This window comes from Salvia splendens, chromosome 4, assembly GCF_004379255.2.
Source record: "Salvia splendens isolate huo1 chromosome 4, SspV2, whole genome shotgun sequence".
NCBI lineage: Eukaryota > Viridiplantae > Streptophyta > Magnoliopsida > Lamiales > Lamiaceae > Salvia > Salvia splendens.
The window spans coordinates 7,103,645-7,119,915 of record NC_056035.1 but is presented as its reverse complement, the minus strand read 5'-3'; the positions used below and the strand labels follow the sequence as shown (position 1 = coordinate 7,119,915).

General features: G+C 39.0%; 4 protein-coding genes across 4 annotated transcripts; 2 read left to right on the top strand and 2 right to left on the bottom strand.

The window, feature by feature from the left end:
- The first annotated feature begins 2,039 nt into the window (after nucleotides 1–2,039).
- On the top strand, nucleotides 2,040–6,351 carry LOC121798248 (carbonic anhydrase 2-like). Its single transcript, XM_042197154.1, has 9 exons — nucleotides 2,040–2,074; nucleotides 2,492–2,557; nucleotides 2,738–2,884; nucleotides 4,017–4,065; nucleotides 4,153–4,269; nucleotides 4,395–4,448; nucleotides 5,327–5,412; nucleotides 5,717–5,822; nucleotides 5,935–6,351. Exons 2-9 carry the CDS (start codon nucleotides 2,505–2,507, stop codon nucleotides 6,097–6,099), a joined length of 777 nt encoding a protein of 258 aa, XP_042053088.1. The 5' UTR covers nucleotides 2,040–2,074; nucleotides 2,492–2,504; the 3' UTR covers nucleotides 6,100–6,351.
- LOC121798247 (2-methylene-furan-3-one reductase-like) lies at nucleotides 6,291–8,344 on the bottom strand. The gene is made up of 4 exons (XM_042197153.1): nucleotides 7,423–8,344; nucleotides 6,963–7,286; nucleotides 6,741–6,900; nucleotides 6,291–6,668 (listed from the first exon to the last, which is right to left on the bottom strand). The coding sequence occupies exons 1-4, from the start codon at nucleotides 7,819–7,821 to the stop codon at nucleotides 6,403–6,405; spliced, it is 1,149 nt and encodes a 382-aa protein (XP_042053087.1). The 5' UTR covers nucleotides 7,822–8,344; the 3' UTR covers nucleotides 6,291–6,402.
- A 3,084-nt stretch (nucleotides 8,345–11,428) lies between these two features.
- Nucleotides 11,429–12,747, bottom strand: LOC121799192 (glucan endo-1,3-beta-glucosidase-like). The gene is made up of 2 exons (XM_042198534.1): nucleotides 12,537–12,747; nucleotides 11,429–12,474 (listed from the first exon to the last, which is right to left on the bottom strand). The coding sequence occupies exons 1-2, from the start codon at nucleotides 12,595–12,597 to the stop codon at nucleotides 11,510–11,512; spliced, it is 1,026 nt and encodes a 341-aa protein (XP_042054468.1). The 5' UTR covers nucleotides 12,598–12,747; the 3' UTR covers nucleotides 11,429–11,509.
- A 3,031-nt stretch (nucleotides 12,748–15,778) lies between these two features.
- On the top strand, nucleotides 15,779–16,213 carry LOC121800577. Its single transcript, XM_042200125.1, has one exon. The coding sequence runs from the start codon at nucleotides 15,779–15,781 to the stop codon at nucleotides 16,211–16,213; it is 435 nt and encodes a 144-aa protein (XP_042056059.1).
- The last annotated feature ends 58 nt before the right edge of the window (nucleotides 16,214–16,271 follow it).

Here is a 16,271-nt window from a genome sequence, read left to right as displayed (position 1 = left end):
AATCCCCACTAGCCACACTATCCTCTCATGACTTAATTAGGCCATCGGAAAGTAGTGTTTTTGTTAACTAAAATGATTACTTAAGTTTGACGTAGTTTCATTTAGTTTTGATCCATTCTCAACCTCAATACGAGTGTTTAAAACTATTAAATATTAAGTTGTGCCGTGCGCTCTATAGGGATTAGGAAGAGTTTGTCAAATATATTTACAAATAGAAGTGATTCGAGATATTGTACTATGTAATGTTTAAAATTGGATATCACTTAATCGAGTTAATTAAATTAAGTTATGTTTTGATATAAGTAAGAAAATTGATATTGGAGCATAGGCAATGATCCGTTTTGGGCGGAAGCAGTTCAACATTGGTCCCCACTGCAATAATATAGATAGTCAACGTCAATTAATTTTGCAGTTTTCTCTTGCAATCTGGCAATTATTGCACAGCTTGGAATTTTCTGTCACTAAATTATATAGTACATGGTAATAAAAGGATAAATTCTCTATCCATTGAAACAGTCCCAAATTCTTTCTTGTCCTTTCAACAACAATACTAATTTTCCTTGAAAAACTTTAGGCATATTATCGAAAAAATCATGAGTTCTAGTCAAATTTTGGTGCATTCTGCAATATTACACGTTGTCGTAAAAATTATAAATTTTAATATTTTTCTTAATTTTCCTACAATGTCTAATTTGAATGAAATTGTATCAAATGTGGTAAAAAAAATACTACGAATACGATGCTGTCGGTGAATTTTATCATTTTTTTTTACCACACTTAGCAATTAACTTAACGTCATCATTAATTTGAAATATGTGTGACCAAATCAACAACCACTAATAGGAAATAATAATATTTTTTATTAAAAATTGAAAAAATTAATTAAAATTTAAATTTTCAAATCATGATAGTTGGTAATCAGTTCATTAAGGTTTATTTTATTATTCGGTTTTCTCACATATTTAATTACTACTCCGTACTCCCTCCGTTCTATAGTAATGTAGGCGTTTCTTTTCGGCACGGAGATTAAGAAAATTGTGTTAAGTGAGTTAAGTAAAGAGAGAATAAAGTGAAAAATAAAAAAGGTAGAGAGATGAAGACAAAATAAAGTAGGTGTGGAGAAATGTGTTGACTTTTACTAAAAAAAGAAATGACTCTATTACTATGGAACGTACCAAAATGAGAAAATGACTCTACTATTATGGAAATGAGGGAGTATTATTTAGTGACGCAATGATATCATTTATCAATATATATGGAGAAAACTAAACATGTCAAAAAAGTGACTAGGAAATTTTTAGGCTTGAAATTGTTGAGAAATTATTACAGTACTGTCTGAGATAAAAATTGATAGAAATCCATGGGTTCCATCCTAAAACCAATTGGTTATAGGAGGAGGGGCCCACGAGACTTATATACTAGTTTCAGTTTTTAGTTTTCTCTTGACACCGATGTGGGACAGTAATATGTTATATTTTTAGTTTCAATTGCCAACAAAAATTATACCATGTCGATTTTTCTGATTGTTGAATTTGTTCAGATACGTGCCTTTATTGTGATGTTGTACAAAATTTTTCAGAAAATGAAGTTGATGAATTTCAATCAATTGATGTAGATCTTCCATATATCATTTGTAAATTCTAAAATATTAGTAACATATTGTAATTGTAAGGGCATTTCCATTTAATAGAATAATAAATGTAATCAGTGAATTGTAATAAGGATTAGTGAATCCTAATTGACCGTAAATTATCATCCTCGTAACTGTTTGAGCAGTTAGTCAGAATTTATTGATACACATAAACAAATATAGTAAGCAATCGAGAATAGCAAAATGTAATTAGAAAGAGGAAAAAATGAGAAAAAGGGTGAGTCGGTCCACTCCCACATGTTTTGATGTGCGCCATCCATCCATACTGCTGCGTTGAATATTCAGTCATCTCTCACTAACCACGGTTAGGCATCCTCTAACCATGGTTACTTCCGGCACTACTATAATAGAACAAGATCGGCCTGGCCTTTAGGACGCATTGGTTTATTCCCAGTCAGAGAAAAGATTTCTCAGGAGAAAAAGGTCCGTATCATCATCCTCCCCCACAATTCATTATTCCTCCTCTTTTTTCTTCCAATCGCTACCTCCATTCCTTTCCATTTATTTTTAATTCTGACACCCTCAATCATACATTTAGCATGCGATCGATCTCTTGTTTACTGAGTTATAATTGTTTGTTGTTTTGGGGAGAAACAACAATTTTTAAAATTAGCTAGATGTTTAGCATGTTTTTTTGGGCGGATCATTTGTGATCAGAGGCCATGGACATGGTTGAATACAAAATCTGTATTCCAACAGATTTCTTTATTTCGATTTGACCTACCTGTGATTCTTTTTGGAGCTAAAATTGGTGACCTAGCATGCACATTTGATGAATTTAGGAAAGTTTTTTTTGATGATGTATTCAGATAAATTCTGGACATTTTTTGTTTTGTGCAGAAAAGAGAGTGAAATGGCGTTGGAGGTATACGAGGAAGCCATCGCAGGACTTAAGAACCTTCTGAGGTATTCAATTCTTCGTATGATTTCCTCGGGATTCCCCCACCAGAAAACCAAATTTCGCCTTTCCCGAGGCAAATGAAGCTATCTTCCGCTACGGCCGGATTAGTCGGCCTATGGAATTGTCATGATCCATCACTGGGCCCCACCTTTTCAACCCTGACTGACTGCTTTTGTTTCCTCCAGTGAGAACGGCGAATTGGAAGGCGCCACAGCGGCCGAGGTTAAGAAGCTGATGACGGAGCTCTCAGGCGCCGCAGCCGCAAAGGTGGCCTTCGACCCGGTTGCCAGAATTCAGGCCGGGTTCGAGCATTTCAAGAAGGAGAATTACGAGTATGTTGACTTTTATTTCAGATTTTGAGGATAAGATGGAAATTAAAGGCGTTTGGAAGCATAATTCATTAAAAACACAACTGCGACATTCTTGGAGATGTTAATTTACGGGGTTCTTATGATTAGGGATGTCAATCGGGCCGGTCCATCGGGATGCGGGTCAATCGGGTGCGGGCTAATCATGTTGTGAATTCTTTCGGGTTGTAAAAGTTCAACCCTAACCCTAAGAGCTCGGGTTTCGGGCTAGCCCAGCGGGTTAATCGGGTTGCTACCGATAAGATTAACATGCTATCAATCCAATAGATAATGATGAAAATTAGTTATATTCATAAAATGTAAAATATTTAATTATGATAAATTTGAGATATATGGTCAAACTAAATCATGAACATGATAAATACTAATATTTGAGATATTTCGTGAAATTTTAATGCATGTTTTAGAAATTTAAATATTTTTTAAAGTGAATTTGATGTTTTTAATTTATTTATCAATTATTATATTAATAAAAATTTAATATATAATATGTATATTTAATATAAAATTGAAAGTTATTTTTTTAGTTATCGATATTATAAAATTAATCAATGAAGTGTCGAATTATGAGTAAAAAATAGAGTAATAGAAATTTTATCGGGTTTTCGGGTCTAACCCTAACGGGTCGTGGGTTAATCGGGTGCGGGATAATCGGATTTTAATTTTATCAGGCTAGAAATTTCCAACCCGAACCCTATAAATTTGGCTGGCTATTTGGGCCAACACACGGGCTGCAAGCTATATTGACCTAATTGTGACCTTTTTAGTTAGCCAGTGTGTTAGGTTAGATACATTTTTTATTAGGACGTGATGAACTGATGATGCATGATGTTTATAAGCATTGATTGGATGGGATCTTTCCACTATTTTGATGGGATTGATACAAGTAATACGAAATAAGTGGTCCTCCTTCATTTGCGCCAATAATTGATAAGTAGTGATAAGCATTAGTATTTTTTTTATGGTAATTACAATCAATTTCCTCGTTAATTCCCTTTGTGATACGTCATTTGGCATGCTACTGGTCTGGTCTAGACATGTCTAGTTTTATTTTACTAGCACTATTAAACTCAAATTTGGTCTGATTTAACCATAGGAAAAATCCTGCTTTGTACGAGGAACTGTCCAAAAGCCAAAGTCCAAAGGTAAATCACAAGATCAAAATGTATACAAACAAGACAGGATTATTTGATGGTTTACCATTTAAAATTTGATGGAATGAATAAATGCAGTTTTTGGTATTTGCTTGCTCTGATTCGCGAGTATGCCCTTCGCACATATTGAATTTCCAGCCTGGTGAGGCTTTTATGGTGCGAAACATTGCTAGCATGGTTCCACCATATGATCAGGTAAACATCAAACCCAAATAATAATAATAATAATAGTACTACTTTTAATTCTTTAATATCTCTATCTATTTATTAGTGACGCTTTTCCAAGTAAGCTTACCATGGTTAATTTTTATACGTTGCAGAAGAAATACTCAGGGATGGGGGCTGCAATTGAATACGCAGTGATTCATCTGAAGGTGGTTATTATTCTTTACTTTTTACGTTTTAATTTTAGTCTAAAAACTTTTAATACTGGCGCTGGTCAATTAACTTAGAAAGATGAGTCTTTCAATCAAGTATACAGGTCATCTCAATATTTGTGTATCAATTTGCAAGAGTATAGAATTGCTACGTATAGCTATATTAAAATTTTGGATTATAAGTTTGTCTACATTTTTTTGGTAGATAAACCTTCATTCTTCTTGGTGTCAACAATTCTTTGTACGTGCTTATCTACAACTTAATAAGTTGATAGTCAAAAGCAAAAGTTGTGGTGTTAGTATATGTGGAATGATGAAAATTTCTGCAGACATATACCACAAACTTCTTAATGTTATTATATATGTGCCACTTTCTCAGCCACAGGACAACCTAATTCCACAAACACTTTTTTGCTAGTGTTGTTTTCTCCCATAGGATAAAGTGTTCCTTAATGTGGAAGTCAAATAGTCATAATTTCCAAAATTCAATCAAAACTTAAATTTGGCTGTGGGAATCAGTACTAAACAGCTTCAAATTCTCTTCAAGAAAAAGGAAGATCCATCTTTTAGTTCAAGGTAACCAAGGAAATAGTTTTAGGTATATTCTGAATTAAATCGCATAAACTAATCAAACTATTCATTAATCATATGCCAGTACTTTTCGTACCCTTAACCAAAGAAGGTGCTCACGCATGTTGAACTAGTTGGGAATAGATTCCTCATCCTCATAATCATTACTTTGCTCAATCATTTAATTTGACTAATATAGACAACGCCAAATGAGTCATTTTATTAATTCAAAATAAATGTTTACTTTAGTATTTATTCTGTGATACATGTGATTTGTGTTGACTAGAAGAAATTTGTAATGTTAGGTGGAGGATATATTAGTGATTGGGCACAGCTGTTGTGGAGGGATAAAGGGCCTCATGTCCATCCCTGATGATGGGACCATGCAAAGGTTAGTGTTCTGTTATGTTCCCTTCACATCCCTTTGTTATTTTATTACAATGTCTTATACGAAAGTATCACTACTTGTACTTGGAATGCGCTTATTTTATGCTTCTTATCCTCTTTTTTTTGAATTGCAATCTTGCCTCGTGTCTTATTCTATTGTCTTTGTTTAATAATTCTGTACTTCAGTTTCATCCTGCATTTTGTGTTAAAGACACATATTTCACTATTAGTTACAAGACTGGAAAATGGTCGTTAGTTACAAGAATGGAAATTTTGTTGTGTCTTATTTTTTTCTGCGAATGCTGTAGTGATTTCATAGAAGAGTGGGTGAACATCTGTAAGGTGGCTAAGGCGAAGGTGCGGATCGAATGTAAAGACTTGGATTTCGGGGAACAATGCACTCATCTGGAGAAGGTAACGAATCCTCAACTAGTCATTTGATGCTTTGATATAATGCAAGAAAAAAAGAATCTGATTCTGATATATGGTATAAACTGGTAATGGTGACGACGATGATGATGAACAGGAGGCAGTGAATGTGTCTCTGGGGAACCTATTAACTTATCCATTTGTGAGGGAAGGTGTGGTGAACAAAACTCTGTCGCTTAAGGGAGGCCACTACGACTTTGTCAACTGCGCCTTCGAGCTCTGGGACCTCGACTTCAACCTCTCCCCTTCTCTCTCGCTATGAGCTATACCAACATTAATTCATGCTACTTCCTTCGGATCAAATGTTGTATATTATTGGCATTTCATCGCCACAGAATAAGGTCTCTTCACTGTAAAATGAGGTTACTTTCTACAATTTTTTGTTTTTCCGTTATAGATATAGCCAAGGTCTCGAAACCTTGCAAGTGTGTGCATTTTGTGAAGTGACTTGTGTTTTGAACAATACCAACCTTTCTCTTATTGCAATGGCCAAAAAGGCACGTCAAAGTTAAAAGTTATCTGTTCTTAAAACTGTTGTGATTTTGATTATATAGTACTTAATAATCTAAGGAGTGGGATATATGACGACCTTTCCAGTAGCACGACCGGTTTCAAGATACGAGAAAGCTTCATGAACCTTGTCGAAAGGGAATGGCCCCTTAGGATCCACAATGGCCTTGAGCTTCCCACTCTCCAGATAAGGATTTAGCTTCTTCAGGGTCTCTCCTGTTGAAGTTATCACAAACCTAAAACCGGGTGGCTCGGCAGGGCCAGTTAGGACGACAGCGCTTCCTCCTTCCTTCAACGCCTTAACAGCCCTATCACCTTGCCCTGTTTCCATTTCCCACATCAGCATCACCATTTTACTTTGAGACATCCATTTTTAGGTATATGTTATCTTACCAACTGTGTCGAAAACCAGATCGAATTTGTCCGGCAAGTCTTCAAAGTTTTGTTTAGTGTAGTCGATAGCCAAATCAACTCCTAAGCTTTTGAGAAGATCCAGCTTAGGTGTGCTAGCAGTAGCAGCCACTTTAGAAGCGCCAAACACTTGCTTTGCCAACTGTTAGGAGAAGAAGAGTTAGGCACATTTCATTAACACAATTTCTCTGCTGACAACACTACCTGTATGACTAGGGATCCGACGCCACCAGCTCCACCAAGAACAAGAATGGATTTTCCCTGGGAAAATGCAGCTCTTTCAAGGCCTTCATAGGCAGTCTCAACTGCAAGAGGGAGGGAAGCTGCCTCTGCAAATCCAATGTTTTTGGGCTTAAGAGCTACCAGTTTCTCCTCGACGGCTGTGTACTCCCCTAAGGATCCAAACTGTTTCGGCCCCTCCAGTGTTTTCTCACTAACATCTGCATAAACTTCGTCTCCTTCCTTCAAATCCTTCACTTGCTTCCCTACTTTCACCACCACTCCAGCAACATCATACCCTGGAACAGTCTTATATGCATTTGGATGAACAAATTATTAATCTATGTTTAACACTAACTACGCACAATATCAACAAGCAGAAACAGAATCATGCTAGTTTTCAAAGATTGTAACATGAATGTGGAAGACAGTCAAGGAGAGTTACCGGAAGAGGCGAATCAGTGGCCTTGAATTTGCCGGCTCGCCTTTTGGAATCAACGGGGTTGAGAGCAGCGGCAACCACTTTGATCAGAACCTGGTCCTCACCGATCTCAGGGACTGCGACATTGGTTTCAAGCTTCAACACGTCGACGCCACCATACTCGGAGTAGGACCATGCCTTCATTTCAGATGGCACGAAGGAAGAAGCCGTGGCGGCGGAAGTTGCAGCAGATTGTGAAGCTGCAGATATTCTGAGAGGCTGGTGAGGAGGAGAGGATAAGGCTCTTTGTGACTTGTTGAGCCTGTTTATGGTGATTTTGGAGGATGGAAATGGAGGTTGGTGGAGGGAGAGAAGGGGGTTTCTCAGTTGGAAAGTGGTGGAGGAGGAGAGGATAGAATCCATGGCACCAACGGAGTTACCAACTCATCATTTTCAACCTCATGTTTTTATATCATCTTATTTTGGATTTCTCAGTATGTGGCATTCATTCAGAGGTCCACATTCTGGTACGTTCTAGAACTAGAACAACCCCACATTTTAAAATTTTGCCAATTCAACGTATTTAGACATATTTCTCAATGGAAAGAAATAAGCTTTTCTAATACTGTACAAATCCATGCTGTTTAAGCTCCCTCTTTTGGATTATGCATTTTTCACCTAAAAACATGATAACATAGTGAACACTGAAATTATGGGAATGCCTTGCAGTTTTTCTCCTGACTGCCCATCTCTCTGATTTGCTCGCTGGTTATGTCTGTTGCTCTAGCTTCAACCTCGATGCGATTCTTCCTCTGCTATTGTTGCAAGCGACGTACTCCGCAACAGAACTGAGCTTGAAGGGGCCATAGCTCTTCATCCACAAATAAAGGTTGCATTTTCCAGCTACTTTCAAAATTTTCAACGAATCCTGATCTTCCTGATCTTGTCTGTTCGAACTTCAAAGAATCGCATCGAGGTTGAAGCTAGAGCAATGGTTACCTACACAGTGTTGAAAAATCAAATAGCAAGATTTAAAAATAAAAAATCAGTAGCACTAGCACCGGCAAGGCCTATTTATTCCTTCAGTCCAAATATGCTAATAACAGTAAATAACTAGGCTTGCATCTGTTCTCTAACAACACAAAAACTAAACCATATTGTAATGACATGGGGATTCAATCTCTGTGGAAAATGTCAAGCTTTTGTCACAATCCACCTACTCTCGATTTTGTTTCCATGCCAACTCTTTGATGTTTCTTGCAAGTAAGTCAGAGGATCTGAAATGGTATTTCTTCTTGAACAATGCCTGAGGGTTATAGGCCACTACAACTTGATGTCCAACCATCAAAAGGACATACTTAAATATCATATCATACTCAATCATTACGGTATTATATGCCATAAATCGAGTGGAATTTTACATTTCGTCCACCAGACTCAATATGTTGAAGTATTGCTACAACAAATATGTTGAAGTAATTGAAGAATTAAACCTTTTGCAGCCCAGAAAAAGTAACGCAATCCGCAATGGCATTACAGTTGTTTTACAAAAGTATAAACTTGATCCAACAATCTATTACGACACTTAACTGTACATAACAATGGCATATTGAGCTTCCAGATGGGAAATTCAACCACAGAATTGGGTAAAGCAAGACTTGATTGTAACAGTCTTCAAATCAAATTCAAACAACTCCAAAACTTAGAACGAAGAGATAAGTTAGTTGGTGAAATAAAGTAATAAACCCAACAACGGAAAAAACCGCAATCATCAAAATCATGGTCTAGTCAGCTAATATTCATCAACAGAATGCACATATTCAAGATGCAATTTTTTTCCCTAATTAATTACCATTGAAGAAATGAATGCCGATCACCTTCGACAATCTGCTCCAAGAATCCCAGAAAGCGAGCTGAAGATGGATGGGCCATACTGTATTTATTTGAAAGTGGGAATTCTTACCTTTTTCAGTTGAATAAAATATCCACAACATAACAAATTTTTTGTGAAATCAACATTTGTAAATACTAAGCAATTTTGAGAAATCTAACATGTATTTCCTCATATTGTTTTTCTTTATATATGCATGTTATTGGGCTTTAGCGTATACTTGAAGGCCCAATATACCTTGGGCTAACGAGTTAAGCCCATTAAACTTAAATATTCGTTTTTTCGTAAATTTCAAGGCCTCTTCGTTTTAGCTAGTATATGGAGTCTGTTTAAGAGCATCCACAACGGCAAGCTGCAGCTCGTCCGTCCGTCCGTGCCAGCGGCACGGAGACGCTGTCCGCCACTGCGCTCGCGCCGCTGGCACGGTGCTGCTCGATGCATCGAGGCTCGAGCACGTCCGTGCCAGCGAGCAGGCGACGTGGCAGGCGGGGATTGGCCAACGGCTATTTATTTAAAAAAAATTGTTTTTTAATTAAAAAAATCGATTAAAAATAAAAAAAATATTTTTCCACTTCCCAAATAATTATATCCGTTTTCTACCCACCTTTAATTTATTTTTCAATTCCCCCCCCCCCCAAAAATACACATTTTCATCTATAAATACCCCCCACTTTCACACCAAAAAATTCACACCACACAACACAATTCTCATCTACATTATCTCATTTCCATTCTCAATCTTTCTTCCACTCCTACAACATAACATGTCCGGCCACGACGATCACCCCCGAGCTCCCACGGTTGGAATCCCGATTGGTTCGGTTCACAACCGTTTCCTAGTCCGGAAACGGAATATTCGGCCCCTCCTCAAACCTAAAGTTCGGGAGTTCCGGGTGGTTACCGGCCTTACCCGATCGACGACCAAGATGCCCCCGAAGGGCAATACGGGTGGACACCCGAGCCTAGAGCGAGGTCGAGCGGCCCCTCCCAAACTCCGACTCCTCCTACTCGCGGTGTCCGCACACCGTACACTCCGACGGAGATGGAGCAATTGTTCAAGACGTTCTTGTCAATCTCCGAAGATCCGGAGGTTGGCACGAACCAATCCGGCGATCATTATTGGTGGCGCATCTGTCGCCGGTACAATGAAAACCGGCCGGCGGGAACAATCGAGCGCAACGAGAGTATGGTGCGCAATGCCATATACAGAGCCAACGAAGAAATCCAAAAGTTCCAGGGGTATTACCTCCAGGAAGAGCGGTCGGCGGAGAGCGGCCGGAGCGAAGTCGACATCATCAGTTCCGCCTTGTCGACATACCAATCCATGAACTACAAGCCGTTCAAGTACCTCAACATTTGGCAGAAGACGCGGTCGCATCTGAAGTATAGAGGAGGCGTAACATCCTCCTCTAGCGGCTCCTCCAAACGGTCAAGGTCGGTATCCCTATCCGACGCCGTCTCCGAAGACGTGGCTAGCCAACTTGCCGGAGCTAACTTGGGTAGCCCCGACGCCGGCCTGAGCGGTTCCCAACGCCGACGATGAGGCCACCTCCACCCCCTCCCGTTCCCGTTCCCTATGCGCCACCTCCACCCCCACCAACTCGTTGTGGTGGATTTTGGCCCAACTCAATATGGTCGATAGGTCAACTATGACCCATGAGCAACTTCGATCGCATGAGGCCATGATATTGGGCCGTCAAAAACAATTGGGGGTAGTGCCGCCGGATGAATAGTCTTCCGCGGGGGTATTTTTAGCCTTTAATTATGTAATTTTTAATTTGTAGGGGTTTAATTATGTAATTTTTAATTTTTAGAATTTTAATTATATAATTTTTAATTTTTAGGATTTTAATTATGTAATTTTTAATTTTTAATGTATTTTATAATATTATTCCAGGTATTTTTAATGTATTTTAATTTTGTGGAAATGTTTTTATTTAAATTGAATAATGGTATGATGAGACCCTTGTGCTCGTCCTTGCCGAATAGCACGGATGTGGGTGTTATGCTTTTACCTAAGAGCAGACAGAAAAAGTGGGGCCGGGCCCACAACCGTGCTCGTTGGCAAGAGCACGGTTGTGGATGCTCTAACTTTTAAACCATCAAACTGCATTACATGTGAGGTGGAAGTGACCATCATAAGAGTAGAATTCACCTATTAAGTATTTCATAAGTTTGATCATTCCATACATGATACAAGTGATAAAACAACAAATGTAGCTAATTAAACCTAATATCATACGCCTTGTTCCCATCAATCCCAAAAATCCCAAAATGTTTCTCATACTCAGTCCCAGTCTTGCCATCCTCATCAAACAAATCAAACAAGAAAACCTCGACCCCAACACCCGGCCTCTTGGGCGTCCCAACATCCCCCAACGCCCTCCTCACCACATTCCCATTATAAGCAAACGCATTCTCCGCCGAGCCCCCGTCTCCTCCTCCCGTCGGCCACCCCGTCTCCGTCACCACCACCGGAATCCCCTCGAACCCCTCCCTCTCCATCGCGTACACGAACGCATCCACCGCCGAATCAAACATGTTACCGTAGGCCAACCCCTCATCCATCTCAACCTCCGACGACCTAAAAGTAGCATACTCCAACGTCACATGCTCATGTTCATTCTCAACGTAGGTGAAAAAAGGGTAAATGTTGACCATCAACGGCGAATTAGTATCGCGCAAGAACTGGAGAAGAGGGATCAAAACCGGTTTCACATCATCGTGGAAAGCGCCGGTTGAAGGAGGGTAAGAATTGGATAAAATCGTTGCTGCGTGGGAAGATGAAACCCTAACGATGTCGTTTAGCCCTAATATTTGAAGGGCTTGGTGAATGTTGAGGATTGCGGGGACGATGAAAGGGGTGTAGAATGGATCTTTTTGTAGGACCTCGTTTCCCACGGCTAAGTATCGGAGCTGAGAGGGTGCGATGTGTGAGAAGATGTTGGATTGGAGCCAGTCGAGAGAGGCGGCGACGGTGCCGTTTGCGAGTGTGGGGAGGATTTCGTTGGGGACGCCGATGGTGAGCTCGATTCCGGTGCCGGAGAAGGGGGCGAGGGCGGCGGGGTCAGGGTTGAAGAGGCGGATTCTTGATATGCCGTTGGAGTTGAGGAGGCCGATCACGGAGGCGGGCGGGGGAAGGTCGGCTGCCACCCTGCCGTAGCAGACTCCCACCGGTGCGGCCCCTGCAAATAAAAATAATTAGGGCATGATTAACTTGTTGTGGAAAGTGGTGTTTGATGCAAACCTGAAAGCAGGGGAGAGAGGGAGAGGAGAGAGATTAAAAGGATGGTATGAGTGATTTTCATTTTCTTGACAGATGGATACAATTGTTGATTGGCATGATTTTGATGGTTATATATGGAGTGTTTTTTGTGATGTTTTGGTTTGATTCTGGTTTAGTTTTATGTTTCTGTGATCGTGTTTAAGATTGATGAACTGCATTTTTAAGTTTGGTAAAACTTTGTTAATGTTTCTCAAAATACAGTTGAACAGACCCAGACAAGTTAATTAGGCCATTTGCAAATCATAACATACTACTAGTATACTATTGGTATTGTTGATCCAATAAGTCTGGTTAAGATGAGTGAGTGCAAAGTGAATTACTTTGTTAGTAGGGGCGAGCAAAAAACTCGAAAAACAAATCGAATTTTGAAATTTAGTTCGGTTTGATTTTATTTTTAAAAAATTTTGGTTTTTCGACCGGGTATATTAGTACTTGTATTGGCTGAAGAAGACAGTGTGACTGTGACACTGCTTTTGGTGCTTTATTTTTTTGCATCTAAATCTGTCTTATTATATTTATAGGATTTGGAAAGAGAAACTTGGTTGGTGATCTGGAGGAGGTTAGGGTGGGATTGTGATAGGCATGCATTGTATTGTGGTTGAGACCAAAAACAGTTGTTTCAGCCATAAAGCAGTGGCATTCCATCTTTTCAAACAGAGCCTTACTTACCCTCTGCACAAAATGTTCTCTTCTGCTTTTTTATGTTTCTTTACAATTAAACCACTAATCCATGTCTCACGGACATAATTCCATTAATCATAACAATTAAACTCACATCCAACTAATTGAAGCTACATAATAATTATGTCATTTAATTTATGAGAAGTCGAAGAATATATATAATTATAAGATTAAAATGTAGGTAACAAATGTTGGTGGAAGTGGAAGTGGAAGTCTAAGTAATGAGTAGTTTGATGGTGGAAACAAAAACAATAATTGGTATGTTTCCAGTGATAACTGTATTTGTTTACCACTTTTGAATCATAATTGGGCTCCGGCCCAAAATAATCACAATAATTTGAAGAAGTAAAAAAGTACTAGTAAAAAACAAAGCCGTAAAATAATTGAGCTTCATCATTATTAGAGTGGATAAAATATGACTTACTCAGTTCAGGTAGCTTTAACTATAACCCTTCCTCCCACTAAGAGAAGAGGACTCACTCAGTTAATTAAACATTAAGAATCTGCCCATTATTGCGTTATTGAACAAAATAATTAATCTTATAATTATATCGATCATTATAATGATTGCGGATTTTTTGTAGGTTGATGGATCGAAAGTGGGATCTGTAGTAAGAAGAATTATTGATTGATATAAAAATATTTCTTTTCTCATCACCGAGGCATCTACAGCACCATTATAATATTTCTAGTAATAATTGCACGCCATCGAGCCCTACCCTAACAAAAGCAATACAAACAAAGATATAAAAACAAATAAAGCATCGAATAGTTTATCGGGGCAATCGACATGATATTTGCACTGTCATGATTCTTAAATTTTTTTTCATGTATATATGTTTCAATATTTTTATTTCCTTTCTTGATCAAGATATTAGATATTCAATGATCAAATAGGTTCTTTTCTAGATGAGGTGTAACATTAGATTAGTACTATACGTAGTATCTTTGAGATCAAATGTTTAAGTTAAATCTGAATTACTTTATTAGATTGGGTTTGAAGGTTTGTTAGGCCATCCACAACGCTGTTCCTATACCGTTCCTATACCGTTCCTTAAACCACTATTTGAGGGCCCCACTGTACTTTTTTACTCCATTCCTTAACTAAGGAACGGAACCTGCAACCCTCCGTTCCTTAACCGTTCCTTAACCGTTCCTTAAATTACTATTCATTCAATTTCATTAATGTCCGCCTCTTCCTCCCGGTTACGATGGATGTACGTACGGGAGCGTCGTTGGGGCGGCGCGGCTTCTTCCGCCTCCCGTCGTCGATCTTCTTCAAGTGATTGTTCCAATATTTGACGCATTTATTCATAAGGATCCATTAGTTTGATTAAATTTGGGAGAAGGAAAATATAGTTGATTTGAGATGAAAATTGGGGTGGAAATAGAGAGGAATAGATGTGTGTTTGTGATTGAAATGAGTATGAAATAGGAGTATTTATAGAGTAAATAAATAAAATTAAAATTAAAAAAAAATAAAAAACGGATATAAAAAAAACGGTCTCATTACCGTTGCAAAAAAAAATTTTTTTTTATTAAATTCGAATTAAAAAAAAATGAATTATTGCGTTACCGGACGAAGCCCACTCGCGGGGCAGCGAGTGGGCTTCACGCGTCGAATGGGAGGCCGCCACGTCGCCTCGGCGCGTGGCGGAACGTTCCGTTCCGCGTTCCTCCGGAACGGAACGCGGCACGGCATAGGAATGGCGACGGCACGGAACGGCGACGGAACGCACCCCGCAACGCGTGCCGCCGCGGAACCGTTTCGCCGGAACGGCATAGGAACCGCAACGGCACAGCGTTGCGGGTGCCCTTAGTACCTATATTTTCACGAATTTTCATCATCATAGAAACAAAATTCTGTTAAACACTGAATCATACTACAGGTATGGCCAACATGTTAATGACATTGTCTTACTACCACAAATATCGTACTCCTACACCAATTTCTACATGCATTGAATAATAATAATAATAATAATAATAATAATAATAATAATAATAATAATAATAATAATAATAATAATAATAATAATAATAATAATAATAATTTTGTACCCGATAAAAAAACACAAGCTAAAAATACAGATATGTGAAAGATGCTTTAGCAATGGGAAAACTTGGTCTCTATACACATTGATGAAAGCAATAGCGATGTGTCAATTTCCAACAATTGTTCAAACCAACAAAAAAGCAAAAGCTCTCACAAAATGTTTCTCCCATCTTTCATAGATTATTGTGATGTTTTAAAGGATCCAAAATATTTCTTTCTCACCTCACTAAGCTACAAAACCAATCACACTGATCACAAAAAAAGAAAAGCGACAACGAGAATATATCTTTAGTTGTCACTCTCTTTATTAAAGAAAAGCCCTTCCTTTTGAATTCAAACATCCCCTCTCATTACAATCTTGCATAAAACCACCTCCTCACTCCATCACATTCTTGTTTCACTCCTCTCTCTCTCCCCCAAAACCATAATTCCTTGCTTGTACCAAAATAGTTCAAAATTAAAAAAAATGTCACAACCAATTGATGCATATCCAAATCCAGAGATGACTGATCAAGCAAGCCCCTCGCCCTCCAACGGCTCGTTCGGGCCGGTTTTCGCAGTGTTGGCTGTGATCGTGGTGATATCGGCGGTGGCGTGCGTGCTGGGGCGGCTGTGCAGCAAGCGGATCCACCACCCGAAGAAGAAGGCGGAGCACGACCACCCGGCCAAGGGGAGCAAGCAGAGCAAGGGGCTCCCTAAAGAGTGGGAGTCTAAGCAGAAACCCTTCGATATCGAATTCGGATTTGATAAGAGAATGCCGCCCAAGAATGGAGGAGGGAAGCCGAAGCAGCAGCAGCCGCAGCCGTATCAGAACGGAGGAGGGAAGCTGAAGCCGAAGCCGCCGCATCAAAATGGGGGACATAATAAACCAGTAGATATCAGATTTTCAAACAATGTTTAAATTTTAATAGTGATTGCATGCGCATGGGCCGGGGGTATAAGTATACTTGGTGGTAGTA

What these genes read in the sequence shown, in the direction of transcription:
- LOC121798248 (XM_042197154.1), top strand. Translation starts at nt 2,505, where the DNA reads ATGGCGTTGGAGGTATACGAGGAAGCCATCGCAGGACTTAAGAACCTT. An exon ending in CCAAAAGCCAAAGTCCAAAG is followed by an intron (nt 4,066 to 4,152) that starts GTAAATCACAAG and finishes GAATAAATGCAG; the next exon opens with TTTTTGGTATTTGCTTGCTC. An exon ending in TGGTTCCACCATATGATCAG is followed by an intron (nt 4,270 to 4,394) that starts GTAAACATCAAA and finishes TATACGTTGCAG; the next exon opens with AAGAAATACTCAGGGATGGG.
- LOC121798247 (XM_042197153.1), bottom strand. Translation starts at nt 7,821, where the DNA reads ATGGATTCTATCCTCTCCTCCTCCACCACTTTCCAACTGAGAAACCCC. An exon ending in CCACTGATTCGCCTCTTCCG is followed by an intron (nt 7,287 to 7,422) that starts GTAACTCTCCTT and finishes AATGCATATAAG; the next exon opens with ACTGTTCCAGGGTATGATGT. An exon ending in TCGGATCCCTAGTCATACAG is followed by an intron (nt 6,901 to 6,962) that starts GTAGTGTTGTCA and finishes TTCTCCTAACAG; the next exon opens with TTGGCAAAGCAAGTGTTTGG.
- LOC121800577 (XM_042200125.1), top strand. Translation starts at nt 15,779, where the DNA reads ATGTCACAACCAATTGATGCATATCCAAATCCAGAGATGACTGATCAA.
- LOC121799192 (XM_042198534.1), bottom strand. Translation starts at nt 12,597, where the DNA reads ATGAAAATCACTCATACCATCCTTTTAATCTCTCTCCTCTCCCTCTCT. An exon ending in CCTCTCTCCCCTGCTTTCAG is followed by an intron (nt 12,475 to 12,536) that starts GTTTGCATCAAA and finishes TTTTATTTGCAG; the next exon opens with GGGCCGCACCGGTGGGAGTC.